Genomic DNA, 14,488 nt, shown 5'->3' with positions numbered 1-14,488 from the left:
GCTGTGGCAGTAGGAAGGGGTTCTCCTGATGAATGCACCTATGGGTGAAGAGAAATGGTTGGTGAAGAAAGATGAGGACCTTGCACTAGATGAAGCCTGGGGTACTTGGTGCTTGAAAAGTCTACTTGTCCTGGGAAGGAGGCAGTTGGAACCCCTCAGAGCAACTGGCACCGAGAGGAGTGGGAGAGCATGGACACAGAAAATTTCTGCGAAAATGTAGAAAAAAGGGTCAACAAGAGAGAATATTGCTCAGCGGTGGAGTTCTACCATAGGCCAGTATCTTTTCTGACATCTTCAATAATTGGCATTATTCTGAGAGTGAGGCACAACAGAAAGGGGGAATCCATGGGTTAAGCAGAAAGCACCTACTGGGGAGAGTCTAGAATTGATATCTTTGAAGCTTTGATGGCAGGAAGAATACAGAGAAAAGAGGGCGATCAGATTATTATAGGGGTCATGAATCAGAAAGTGAGGGTATAACAAGTAAATAGTAAGAGAAGATGGATAACTGACTAAGAGAAATCCTTTTTGGAAAGGGGAACAGAAGAATAAAATGTAAAAAAAAAAAAACAGACAGGATTAGCTGGAGGATAGAAGAAAGGGGAAATCTACTTGGTTAACTGAGAGGAAATAGGATGGGAGAAATATATGACCACATAAAAGCAAGAAAGAAAAAGGAAGTAATAAACAAAACCTTAAAAGGAAAGGGGTAACCAATTAGAAGAGGGGATCAGGGGTGAGGGTAAGAGGGTGAAAGGAACAAGGTCACCCTAAAAAATTAAAGTAAAATAACTGAACGAACATAATGCTGTGCTTATAGCAGAAGAAGGGGAAAATCATAACTTGGAAAAAAAACAATTTTAGAGATAGAAGAAAACATAAAAATAACTATTAGAACTTTAAATGTGAATGGATTAAACAATTCAATAAAATTAAAAAGAGTAACTTATTGGACAAGAAAAGAAAACCCTACAATCTGTTTTGCTTATAAGAAATACATTTATAAAACAAAGACATTAGCAAAATAAAGCTGAGGGAAGGGGGAAGAATTTACTATGCATCAAGTGAATCATAAAAAGCAAGAGTTGCCATCATGATTCAAACAAAGCAAAAACAAACATTCAAAAAATAAAAGATAAACAAGGAAACTATACTATGTTGAAAAGAACTATAGACAACAAATATCAGTAATAAACTCATATACTTTAAATGCCTTAGCATCCAAATTCATAAAGGAAATATTTTCTGAGCTTCAAAAAGATTTATATAGTAACACAATAGTGATAGGAGACTTCAATATCTCTCTACCAGTTTTGGAGACGTCTAATATAAAGATTAAAAAAGGTAAAAATATGGAACTAAACAAATTTCTGGAGGAATTAAAGTTAAGACTTATGACATCTAAATGAGATCACGAAGGAGATGTATTCTTAACCAAATGAGATAGAGGCAATTACAAAAGATAAAAGAGATAACCTTGATTACTTGAATAGATAACTTTGATTACTTGAAACTGAACAGTTTCTGCACAGACAACATTAATGCATCTAGGATAAGAAGGAATGAGGTCAATATTACAGGAAGATTATATTGGCAACTATGCAGAGCATTTAGGGAGTCATATGAAGTTCTATGAGAAATTTCCATTACTTAATCTGTTCAAATAGTCCTGGGGAAAATAGACACATGACCTACATATAAAAGGTCACATCATAAACAAATTACAGGAGCAAGGAAGAAATTATCTTTCAGGTCTATCCCTAAGAGAACAGTTCATAACCAAACAGGAGATAAGTGTTCACAGAAGACAAAGTGAATAATTTTGACTACATTGAATTTAAAAGTTTTTGCACAAGCAAATCCAAGACTGCTAAAATTAGAAGGGAACAGTTAACTAGGAAAAAATAATCTTTGAAGCAATTTTCTCTGATGAAGGTCTCATTTCCAAAGTATATATGGAATTGATTTAAACTTGTAAGAATAAACATCATTCCCCAACTGATAAATGGTCAAAAGATATAAACAGAGAGTTACCAAGGGAAGAAACTTTGTTGAATGAAAAGTGCAACAGACATAATTTCTAGGTAATTAACAATTATTTTATTAATTATGGCTAGCAAATAATTAACAAAAGAGGTCAGTGGCACACTCAGAAGCCAAAGAAGAATCATGGAGGCTGCTCAACATTTAAATACCCTTGGAGAGTGGGTATTTCCAACATGCAGAAATCAACTCTGATTGGTTACAATTAATTAGAGAATTAATATTATAATGAGAGGTGGGCTTATTCTAAAGACGGGGGGGGGGGGGGGGCTCCACTTGACTCTGATCGTGTCACTCTTAGACAAAGAGACTATCTCTACACCCAGCCCACCCCACCTCCAACAATCTAGACAAAAGGGATCTACTCAATCCTGCCAGACTAGAACACAATGGGCCATTATTCACCTAGACTAGATTCTCAGAAGACTGTAAGGTCTTCTGGTTGGGTAAGGTGAGAAGCATGTACCCAGAGGATTTGGGCAATTTTATCTATCAGCAATGTGATAGGCACAAGGACTGGGCTTTGAATGAGGAAACAGAAAGGGGGAAAAACCATGGATCTCCCCAATATTAACTGGATATTAATAATCATTTCTCTCAAAAGCTAAGCTATCAATAACCACAGGAAAATGCTCCAAATGACTAATAAATAAATAAATGCACATTAAAGCAACTGCAAAGTTCTACCCCAAACCCATCAGACTGGTTAAGTTCCCAAAAAAAGAAAATGACAAATATTGGAACTGTTAGAGCTGTAAATTTGATAACCATTCTGGAAAGCAACTTGGAACTAAACCCAAAGTGTTATTAAACTATACATACCATTTGATCCAGAGATACCCTTACCAGGCCTGCTTTCTGGAGATTATAGAAAGAGGAAAAGGACATTGGCACAAAAATATTTATAACAGCTCTTTTTGTAGTGGCAAAGAACAAGAAACTAAGAAAATATCCATCAACTGGGGAATGGCTGAACAAATTATATCAATGTAATGAAATATTATTATGTGGTAAGAAATGACAAAGGCGATGGTTTCAGAGAAACCCAGGAAGACTTGTATGAACTGACACAGACTAAAAAGAGCAGAATCAGAAAAATTTATACCATAACAACATTGTAAATATGAATAATTTTGAAAGGCTTAAGAACTCTGATCAATGCAATGAGCAATCATAATTCCAGAGGACTGATGATGAATACTGTCCATCTCCTAATGTACTCAATATGCAGGATGAGACACACATTTTTGGACATGGCCAACATGGGATTTTTTACTATTATTACAAGGGATTTTTTCTTTTATCTTTTTTTTTCTTTTTAAAAATTAATTAATTAATTTTGATTTATCAACAATCATTTCCATAAGCTTTTGAGTTTTAAATTTTTCCCCCTCCCTCTCCACCTCCCTTCCCAAGATGGCATGCAATCTGATATAGGTTATACATGTACATTCCTATCAAACATATTTTCACATCAGTCATGTTGTAAGGAAGAATTAGAACCAATAGATGGAACAACAAGAAAGAAGAAACAAAACAAAACAGAAGAAAAAGAAGACAAAATAGTATGCTTCAATCTGCATTCAAACTCCATAGTTCTTTCTTTGGATGTAGACAGCATTTTCCATCTTGAGACTTTTGAAGATCCTTGCATTGCTGAGAAGAGCTAAGTCTATCAAAGTTAGTCATCACACAACGTGGCTGTTACTATGTACAATGTTCTCCTGGTTCTGCTCACTTCACTCAGCATCAGTCCATACAAGTCTTTCCAGGTTTTTCTGAAGTCCACCTGTTCTTGTTTTTTTTTTTCTTAGTAAGGGGAAAGGAGCAGTAGGTGAGAAGAAGAAAAAATAAAAGTTTATTAAATGAAAAAATTAAAATTTAATTAAAAAATATATTCCTTGGATGATACTCTTCCCCTTCCCCAACCCTACATACACAAGCATGAACTCAAACACACACACTCCATCCTTCATACACGAAAGTGATGTTAGTAAACCATTATCTAATGATGGTTTGTAATGGGTTTCACTGAGCTAACTACACACTGTTGAGTGATCCCATTAATGAGCAAAAGTAGAAACTGGCCCATCATTACTTACTTTCTCTCTCTCTCTCTCTCTCTCTCTCTCTCTCGCTCCCTACTCTCAGAACCTTTAACAGTTCTCCTCTTTGTATTGGAGTAGGAAGTATATGTAGGATGTTATTATCCTGGCATTCAAGGCTTTCTATAATCTGGCTCCACTCTACCTATCCAACTTTGTATCCCATCGTTTCATATACCACATTTATTCCCTGTACCTCTTGGTACCTTTCCTTGGTGAAAAGTTATCAAATCAGTAGTCGGGGGCTCAAATTCACAACTGTAGTTTCATCAACTCGAAACAACTAAGTGAGTGTAGAACTGGCCCTAAGACGGAGGACCAAAACTAGACATTCCCAGGAAGATGCCACATACAAGGGAAAGATAAATGGGATCCAGCTCCACAGAAGTTTTACCCAAAGTGCTAGAGGCCTCCTACATCTTTTAATGTTTTATAAATACTGGCGTGTCAGGACAGCTAGGTGGCGCAGTGGATAGAGCACCGGCCCTGGAGTCAGGAGGACCCGAGTTCAAATCCGGCCTCAGACCAAACACTTGACACTTACTAGCTATGTGACCCTGGGCAAGTCATTTAACTCCAACTGCCCAAAAAAAAAAAAAAAGAATTGCAATAAATACTAGCTTCTTTCCCTTTTTTCTCACAACATAGTCAGCTCACTGGGTTGTGGTTGTGTTTTTTGTTTTTTTAAGTTGCTGATGTAAGCACTCAGTCTCTCTCCAAAAAAACAAAAACAAAAAAAAAAAAAGAGCACGCTAATGATAAGCACCTAAAGACATCAACCTGGTCTGGAAGGTTCATGTATTCCTTTGGCATACTCAAGATTTTCAACCTATTCCTACGGGGTTAAAAAAAAAAATCTCCAAATCTAAGTGTCTACAACAGTCAATTCCCTCTTATTCACACTAATGGATAAAAATGAGGACATGGATATAAATCACTTATACTTGGCTCTGAAGGGCATTTTTGTCATTACATTTGGGGTCAGGTCTTATGAACTTGAAAATCATCCAGCCTGCCCATCCTCTCTCACCAACTTGGAAATGAACATTTTCGCTCCTATTTATGCAAATCATTGGATTAAACTGAGTTCCCTGGTTTACATTTTTCCAGGATTATTGTGCTTTTAAAGGCTTCCTGCTGATATAGGCTACCAATAGAAGCAAAAGTAAATAAGAAATAATGAGCTGTATCAATATAGGACAATTGCCTACTTTGCTTAATGTTTTTGCTAATCAGACATTATAAAGTGCTGCCCAGGACAGACAAAAGATACTTGGCAGCTGGACTCATAAAAAAAAGGGGAGAGGGGAACAAATGAAAAAGGTGGAGGTGCTAGAAATAGACTTAAATATTTTCAAGTTTCCCCAATTCTCTTAAATTTAAGAAGTAATTATCCTTCTGATAGGAAAGTATTAGGGAATGAGTAGATCCATGACTAAGGACAGTTTTTTTCCTCATGATTTCAGGCAGGGTTGTAGGAAATCAGCATTGAGCATTTCCCGGACTTTCATAACCTGTGGTTATGAAAAAATTGAGTATTAAGGTACTAAAAGAGATCTTTATCAACAATCCCTTCTCCCATACCTAGGTTGGAATATGCCAAAAGTGAATTCTGAAGCTTTAGAAGCAAAGGTTATTTCTATACTTTCTATGTAAAATATCCTGTCTTGTCTAGTGGCACCTCTAGCTCACTCAGCTCTGTTCTTAAGTGTTTCTTTAGATGGACCCCAGAAAAAAAATCAATGGTTCAGTTCAATTCCATTTTAAAAGCCTTTATTAAGTTTTTCAACCTAAAATTAAAATCAGAGAGAGATACTGAGGTGCAGAGTCCCTCTGTCTACAGAACACTGTGTTAGGCACTGGGAAAAATACAAAGTTTAGGGGCAGGTTAAGTGGTGCAGTGCATAGAGTACCAGTCCTAAAGTCAGGAGGATCTGAGTTCAAATCCGGCCTCAGACCAAACACTTGACGCTTACTAGCTGTGTGACCCTGGGCAAGTCACTTAACCCCAACTGCCTAAAAAGAAAAAAGAAAAAGAAAAATACAAAGTTTAGAAAAGAAAAGGTTCCTGCCGTCTTAGGGCCTACAGTCCAGTAGCAGAATACGACACACACACAAATAACTATAATACGGAATATTATACAATACAGATGTAAGTAAAGTGAGGTCCAAGCAGGGAATTATATCACTAATTTGCAGGAAATCAGACAAAACTTCCTAGAAGAGGTCACATTTGAGTTGGACTTTAGGTAAGAGTTCTGAAGGCTATGGGAAGGGAGCTGTGCATGTTAGACACATCTTAGACACATGTTAAACACACTGTCAGAGCACAGCTTGGGCAAAGTCACTGAGGCAAGAAAGTATAGAAAACATACAGAGGATGGAGATTAATCCAGTTTGGATAGAACAGAGTACATGGAGGAGAGTAGTATGAGAAAATGCTGGAAATGGCCTAGAATGACAACATAAGGAATTTGCACTTATGTGTATCCATCTGCTCCTATATCCTTAATGCCATTATTCTATGAATATGCTATCTCAGGGAAGACAGATACCCATTAATTCTGGAAAGTATTATCTGCAGACCAGGAATGAAACTCATACTTTTCTACTACATAAAGAGAGAAAGAACCAATAGCACCAATAGCATTATATACGCCTGCATGTGCTACTTTTATAGTGTGATCAGGATATTGCATTCCAGGTATCTATTGGTTTATGTTCTTTATTAAAGCTAATTGCTGTGAGAAGGAAAGGCTGGATGTCTCTCAGTCCCAAATGAGTAAGAGATGAAAGATGAATATTGTCCTTTGCAAGAGAATAGAATAGAAATGAATGGGTTATGTGATAAAGCTGAGGCTTAAAGATTCAGGTGAGCTAATAATAATAACATTGGCTGATATTTATCTAGTGCTTGCTATGTGCCAGGCATTGTGCTAAGGGGTTTACAATTATTATCTCATTTGATTTTCACCAGAAACCTGGGAGGTAATTGCTGTCCTTATCTCCATTTTGTAGTTGAGGAAACTGAGGCAAACGGAAGTTAAGTGACTTGCCCAGGGTCACACAGCTAGTAAGTGTCTGCAGGAAGATTAGGCCAAGGGTATCCTAACTGAGCTAGGAGTAGAAACAAGAAGATGAGATAAAATTTCCAAATTACCCTCAGTGGCCAGAGGAGTTCAGGGAAAGCTTGGCTTGGAATAAGTGGCAACGACAATGTGAGGGCACAGAATGATTCTGGAACTTGAAAGACAATACACACTTGCATGTTGAGCCAGGGAGGCCAGGAGGACCTCACCGAGGAACAGGCTCAATTCTCATGGCTAGAAAGAGCTATTCCAAATAAAAGAATTTCTAAGATCTATTCAATCGCTAAGTGGTAATACCAAAGACCCATGCATTTTATTACATGCATGGAATTCTAAATCTCCATCCTTGGCCAAATTCAATATTCTTCATTTCCAGGCTGATAAAAACCTTCTCCCACTCCACTCCCCACCACTGTCAGGCACCGTATCTCACTCCTACGACGCACTGGGCTGCGGGACGGCTTCCCTTCTGGATATAATGCTGCTGATGGAGCTGCCTGCTATGAATTCATCACCAGAACCCTTGTCTCCTAACCAACATTCAGCTAGTCCTCAGCCAAAAAAAGGGGGGGGAGGGACAGAAAAGGGAGGGGTGAAGGGAAAGATGATTTCCTCTGAACACATTTATTTACAGATAATTTTGAGTCGTTATAAAACAAAACATTTTGAATTGATTTATGTTGTTTTTAAGTTTCTTCACAATAACTTACTCTACAATAACAATGTCCATTTTAACAGTTTGATGTACCCATCCAACAAGGATTACACGCTCACTCTGGAGACATAACATAAGCTCCGTGCAGGCAAGGACGAGAGGGCTCTACACTCAGCAAATACTGCAGAGCAGTCTGCTAAATTGCATTTGTTGTTGAATCAAACCTCTGGCCCATTACTGATCTGAGGACTATCTCTCCCAAGCGCTCCAGTCTCTTTCCATCACAGATCAAGGTCTCCATCTTTCAACCCCTCAACCCAAGCAGCAAACAGACAAGACTGCAGGAGAGCTTTAAGACATCAACCACAGTTGTGGCTCAGGAAAAATGCGGAATCAAGGGCTACGGAGGGTCAAGATCTTCCTTTGTTGGGGGTCTTGTGGCAAACCTTGGTCTTTCAAGAGTTTGTTCTGTTTCTGGCATCATCTCAGAAGATTTCTTCTGCTCTGCTCTCCAAGAAGGCCAAACTGGTTGCTGTGAAGTAGGATAAACAATGACAAAATATACCTGTCAGGAGCACAAAATATACCTGTGAAACAGTAGAGATGACAGACCTTGATGTCAAATTGTTGCTATTCAGTTGTTTTCAGTCATGTCCAGCTCTTCATGATCCCATTTGGGGTTTTCTTGGCAAAGATACTGGGGGTGGTTTGCCATTTCCTTCTCTAGTTCCTTTTTACAGATAAGGAAACTGAGGCAAACAGGGTGAAGTGACTTGCCCAAGGTCACACAGCTAGTAAATGTATGAGGCCAGATTTGAACTCAGGAAGTTTAGTCTTCCTGTCCGGGCCAGCACCCTGTGCCACCTAGCTGTCCAATTAGACACATGTAAAAGCCACACAGTCAAAGAGGGCCATCAACTCAATGGTGAAGCCAGTGAGCTTTTCAAAAAGATTCCAGACCAATCCTCTCAGGTTATGAAATCAATCTCTTACAAAACAAGGATTGAATTTCCTGTATTCTGTACTTTACAAAGCATTCAACAGGAAATCAGTAAAATCATCTTTAAAGATCACAGTCATTATCGCCAACATCAATTACTCATCTCAGACTTCCTGCATGTCACTCAAGCTGGTAGAACACAGTTGCAATCAAAATGTAGTTACATTAGTAGATTTTTTTAGGCTGAGACCCGGCAGCCACTGCCCCAGCTCATAAAAATGGCAGATAACAGGAAGTAGGGGAAAATACTGGCTCCAACTAACACTCCAAGGTAGAGTCAATGTTACCCTGGCTGACTTCGGCATTACTCAGGAAGACCCTGTGCCAGCTGAATTCAGTAGGAATTCCTATGTCTCATTTGCTGCCATAAGGAGAAAAAACAAAGCCCCATCGTTCTAGGAAACAAAAAGCAGGCCATACCCATACTGGAACAAACACTGCTCCTTAACAGATGTAATTCACTGTAATTGTTCTATAAATAGCATCTTGTTCACCACCAGCCCCTCTCCTCTTCCCTGAAATGCCAAGTGAGTGCTCTAGGTGTAGTACTCCCCAGGGGAACTGAGCAACAAAAAGACCAGAATCAAACTTTATCCTGTTATTCAGGAGTCAGTGTGCAATACACCAGGCTGCTCCCTAATATTGAGGCTTAATAAACCCTGCTGAACACTTCAGCCAAAAGGAAAACCAGTTCCGTGCAATAAAATTCTACTCTAAGGGTCTCATCACATGCCCAATCGCTCACATAAATGTCATTACAACCAACCACTCCCTTCTCCCAGGCTGGCCGCCCAGGGATGACATTGTCATTGTAATGAGGTTTTGCCTACTATCATATTCTCAATGGACACTGTTAGCAGGATATTGCCTAACTTGGGTGGACCTAGGGTGAGCCCTCAGGCCTATGGCCTTTCACTACTTAAACATGCCCCAAGAGAATGTTTGACAATATTGTCCAATCCAGTTATCCCTTTGTAAATTAGAATAATCTCCAGATCTTCTGGTCCCTCACCCTCGTCCCCATCCCCACCTAACCCCTGACTATGTGAACTTACGTCTTCACCCTCCTCAAATCCCTGGTCCTTCCAGAACCACTGGACACATGACTCAGTAATGACCTAATGCCTACTTTCTCACCATCGTCATGTAGGTGCCCTCAGAGGCTCTGCTTGAGTCCTCTTCCTCAATCACAGACTGTGCAGTTATTGTGGTGTAAACATGTGCCTGGAGGGAGAACATTGGTAAAATAGTATCTAAAAAATGAAGCATATCTCAGGGACCTCCTCCACATCCAAGACTCAACCCCATCACTCAACTAGGAAGGGCCAAAGAAATAATGAGAGCTGGACTATATGAGTTAGCCACAACTCTCATTCTCTCTCCATGAGAATTAAGTTGTCAGGAAAGAGTTTTACCTCAGGATCTAAACCTAGTCTCTCAAAAACCAAACACATAGTTTTGGTTTGGGTATTTAGACATCAGCAGGAAACTAGCATCTTGTCACCTTGGGTAATTTCTTTTAATTAAAGCCATGGCAGGGTGGCATTAACCAATAAATGATTCCTTCCAGAGAACTGTGCATGGAGAACAGGTCTTAAAGGGCTAAACCTCCCATTAGTGGTATCAATGGCACTTCAGAATCCAAATTATCTTTTTGTGTTTGGCAAAGCAATGTCATCCGGCTACAAACTTTCAGACTCTTGGGACCTTATCTAAGAGCACATATAACAAATAACATAATAAGGAGAAGAATGAATACTAAGAGAGAAACTTTTTTTTAAAAATCATCCAGCTACATTTATAGATTTTGCTGTCGTTCCATCGTTTCAGTCATGTCTGACTCTTTGTGAACTCATTTGGGGTTTTCTTGGCAAAGATACTGGAGTGGTTTGCCATTTCCTTCTCCAGCTCATTTTATAGATGAGGAAACTGAGGCAAACCAGGTTAAGTGACGTATCCAGGGTCACACAGCTAGACGTGTCTGAGGCCAGATTTGAACTCAGAAAGATGAGTCTTCCTGACTCCAGGCCTAACACTCTATCCACTGTGCTACTAGCTGCCCTGTATTTATAGATACAGATAGCTATACCTTCACATACATTATACATATAGAGAACTCCCAGATGAGGAAACTCCTTCTACCAATGCAGGTCAGCACCTACTGCACAAATTTTAGTCTGAGAGAGTTGCCTAGAGTACGGAGAGGTTTAATGAGTCACTTGGCTGGTGTCACATGGCCAGTGGGATTCGGTGGGACTTTAATACAATTCTTTCTGGCTCTGAGACTGATTCTCTATCCACTGCTCTATGCCACATCTCAAATGCATTTGCATGCATGCACGCACATGCGCATGCACACACACATACACACACACACACACTTTACATACTGAACTTTTGTGGAGAAAAGCATTTTAGGGAACAGGAGAAATGTTAGTTCTATCTATCTATTGATCTATCTATCCATACACACACACTCCTATGTATATGTATATAGGACATATACTAACTTACACGCATACGTATTAAGTATATATATAAATAAAATCTCGAGTCTTGCTGTCACATCCTGCTTTCTTCAACCTTCTCTTCCCCCTCAGCAGCTATGTCCACAGAGGAATAATACCACTACCACAAATTTGTAGAGTATTTTATAATTGAATTCTTTATCTATATCATTTCCCACATCTCAGAAGTCAAAGCAGTTACATGAGAAGAGAGTTCATTTACCTCTGACATAGCCTTATTGGCATTCTCCAAGTGGTTTTCTGCAAAGTAAATAAAACATGGGGTTAATAGCTAAGCATCACCAGGTCATTGTTTCTGTACTGAACTCTCGTGGAGAAGAGAACCTTAGGGTACAGGAATGTGAATTCTATCTACTCCCATATGTGACGCTACTCACAAAGTTTTTACTCTCCCAATCTAGCTTGGATCAGCTACTAAATGTTCTTAGAGCATCTGTGGAATTTGGGTCCTTTGGTGGAATGCAAGATGTCAATCCCTGGAGGTCTGTTTTCTTTTCTTCCATTTCATACAGGCTTCTCCTCTGCCTCAGTTGTCATTAGATCAGCTTCATGGACAATAATTTAGGGAGAGAGGTCATTACAAATAGACTAGGAGGGAAACTGTGGAATCTCCTTGGAGATCTTTAAGGAGAGGGATTTCCTGCCTGTTCAGGCTTTCCTTATCAAGCATGAGGATGTATTTGAAGAGACTTAAACTCTTCCACAATTTTATAGCATTCATTCTGGTACTTAAATATGATATCAAATTCTCAGTTGTTTCAAATGTATAAGGCTTCACCAATGAGAAAATAAGCCCCTTCCGGGAAAGGAACATATCTTACAGGATCAGCCTAAGCAGAATTGTGAAGCAGGGAATATTTTACACTGATACTCTCTCCCTTCAACCCATTTTGATGATACTCCCCCCTTTATAGTGACCAGTAATCTCATAGTCTCTCTTCTATCTAATTTTAGGGAATTCAAATTTACTCTCAGAAGAAGATCCTAAAACTAGTCACTCATATGTCAGTATGAATTATTTTATTCAATATTTTGCCTCTCCCAGGGGTACACACATTTTAATTTTAAACCTTTTCTCTAATGATGGAGTAAAAGGTTTTATTCCTTGTTAAAGGGCTCAAGCAGAGACAGTATTTAGGTTCCCCCCCTAAATCTTACCATATAGACAAGTAGCTACTTTGCCTGAGTGTAAGGACAATAAAAACTTACTAACCTAAAATCACTTTCATCCCTTTTCATCCCTTTCATCCCTGGTCCAGCCTAATCTTTAAGTCCTGTCTCTACTGAAAGGGAAATGGGCCCAGTGCTATGTAGTTGAACCACCAGATGGCAGCAGAAGTGCAGCAAAGGCAATGTCCCCATCACCACTCTTGGATTCCCAGACAGAAGAATTCCTACCTAGAACACTAGAGCTGGAAGAGGCCTGATAACTCATTGAATCTACTCCTTCACTTACAAGAAAAGAAACTGAGACCTAAAGTGAGGGAAGGATTTGCCCATTACTACCACATTGTTAGGTCTTTCAGCTTTAAGTTCCAGGTCCTTTCCACTCCATCATGCTGCCTCTCAGAATTATTCCAGAATTGTTCAGATACCCATACCGAGAGGAGTGGCTTATCTGTTACTCCTAAGCCCCTTCCACATCTGTCTCCTGGGCTCTGGTGGTCTGCATCATTCCTCTCTCATCTGCCACTGGAAGTTAAAGATAGCAATCTGAGATTGTGGCTGAGCTGGGAGGATAAACCCAACTGACACAAATGTTTGTCCAGTTCTTCCTTTGGCAGGGGAAGACAACACTAAGATAAATATTTTTTAGCCTACACTGCGGCTATTTTCCTAGTAACAATAATAAGACCAGCTTTTTTTAAGGTAGAGCTTTATAGTTTACAAAGTACTTTTCTTACAACCATCTTGTGAAGGTAGTAGTGCAAGTACTATCCTCTTTTACAGAGGATAAAACCTAAATGACAAAGAGGTTAAGTGACTTTCCCTGGATCCCTCAGCTAGTAAGTATGAGAGCCAGGGATCAAGGCCCAGAGTTATGAGACTCCATCCAGTGGTCTTTGCACAATACCACGCTGCCTATGAAAACTGCTTCAGCGACACAGTGACTTGATATTAAAAAGGTTTTGAACTTAGCTACTTAAACAGAGAGATGTGGACCTACAAAGGACTGATAAGGAACTAGTGACTCTGTCCAGTTTAAAAATTATGGTATTTTCAATACCTTGGAATATAGGTGTTTCAAATCTTAATTCATATGGGAGGTTGGGAAGACTTCGGTAATAATGATAATAATAATAACAGTAATAATAATAAAATTGAGTACAAGAAGTTCTGATAAAAAGTGGTTCCTCTTACAAATGCAACTCACTGGTTTTAAACAGAACTATTATCAATTCAACAAACTTTTACCAGTTGCCTCCTATGTGCAAAGCACTGGGGAGATAAATATGAAAAAATGGTAACTGCCTTCATGGAATTTACATGAAAAGTCACTTTCAAGGATTATACAAAGACTGCAAACATTTCACTCTCAATTATTTGTGCTTATGGAAAAAAGAGCTTCACTGCAGATAAATGAAAAATCATTTCTAATTGGCTTTTGGTTACTTTTTCCTTGAAGATTTAGCTACATAAATATGTTTGACTTGGGCTAATACCAAAATTCAATCAGTCAAACATTTATTGCTTACTCTGATAGGCACTGAGGAAGATATAAAATTTATTTAAATACATAGTCCTGTCCTCATCAAACATGTAATCCAATAGGGAGAAAAGACACAAACTTAGCTACGTTACATGATATTGTATGTAAGTGCCTTGTAGATTTGCAAAACAAAGTGCTTTTTAAGCATGAAAAGATAAGAGAAAGCTTCATGGCATTTGAACTGGTATTTTAAAAATGGATAAAATTTCAACGGGCAAAGAGGAAGAAGGGATAATATTACAGACATAAACGACAATGTAGGCAAGGACAGGGCATGTTCGGTAGAATTCTAAATCTAGTTTTGATGGAATTGTGTGTGTGTGTGTGTGTGTGTGTGTGTGTGTGTGTGTGTGTGTGT

The 14,488-nt window shown here is 38.9% G+C and overlaps 1 protein-coding gene across 1 annotated transcript in view; it reads right to left on the bottom strand.

Moving 5' to 3' along the window:
- Window positions 1–6,161: 6,161 nt before the first annotated feature.
- Window positions 6,162–14,488, bottom strand: part of JAML (junction adhesion molecule like) — a 28,616-nt gene continuing 20,289 nt past the window's right edge. The window contains 3 exon segments of the mRNA XM_027835677.1: window positions 6,162–8,424; window positions 10,030–10,116; window positions 11,623–11,660. Coding sequence (XP_027691478.1) covers window positions 8,293–8,424; window positions 10,030–10,116; window positions 11,623–11,660 — 257 coding nt within the window. The 3' untranslated portion in view covers window positions 6,162–8,292.

This window comes from Vombatus ursinus, unplaced genomic scaffold (genome assembly GCF_900497805.2).
Source record: "Vombatus ursinus unplaced genomic scaffold, bare-nosed wombat genome assembly UNPS02014816.1, whole genome shotgun sequence".
Taxonomy (NCBI): domain Eukaryota; kingdom Metazoa; phylum Chordata; class Mammalia; order Diprotodontia; family Vombatidae; genus Vombatus; species Vombatus ursinus.
This window is presented reverse-complemented; position numbering and strand designations above follow the sequence as displayed.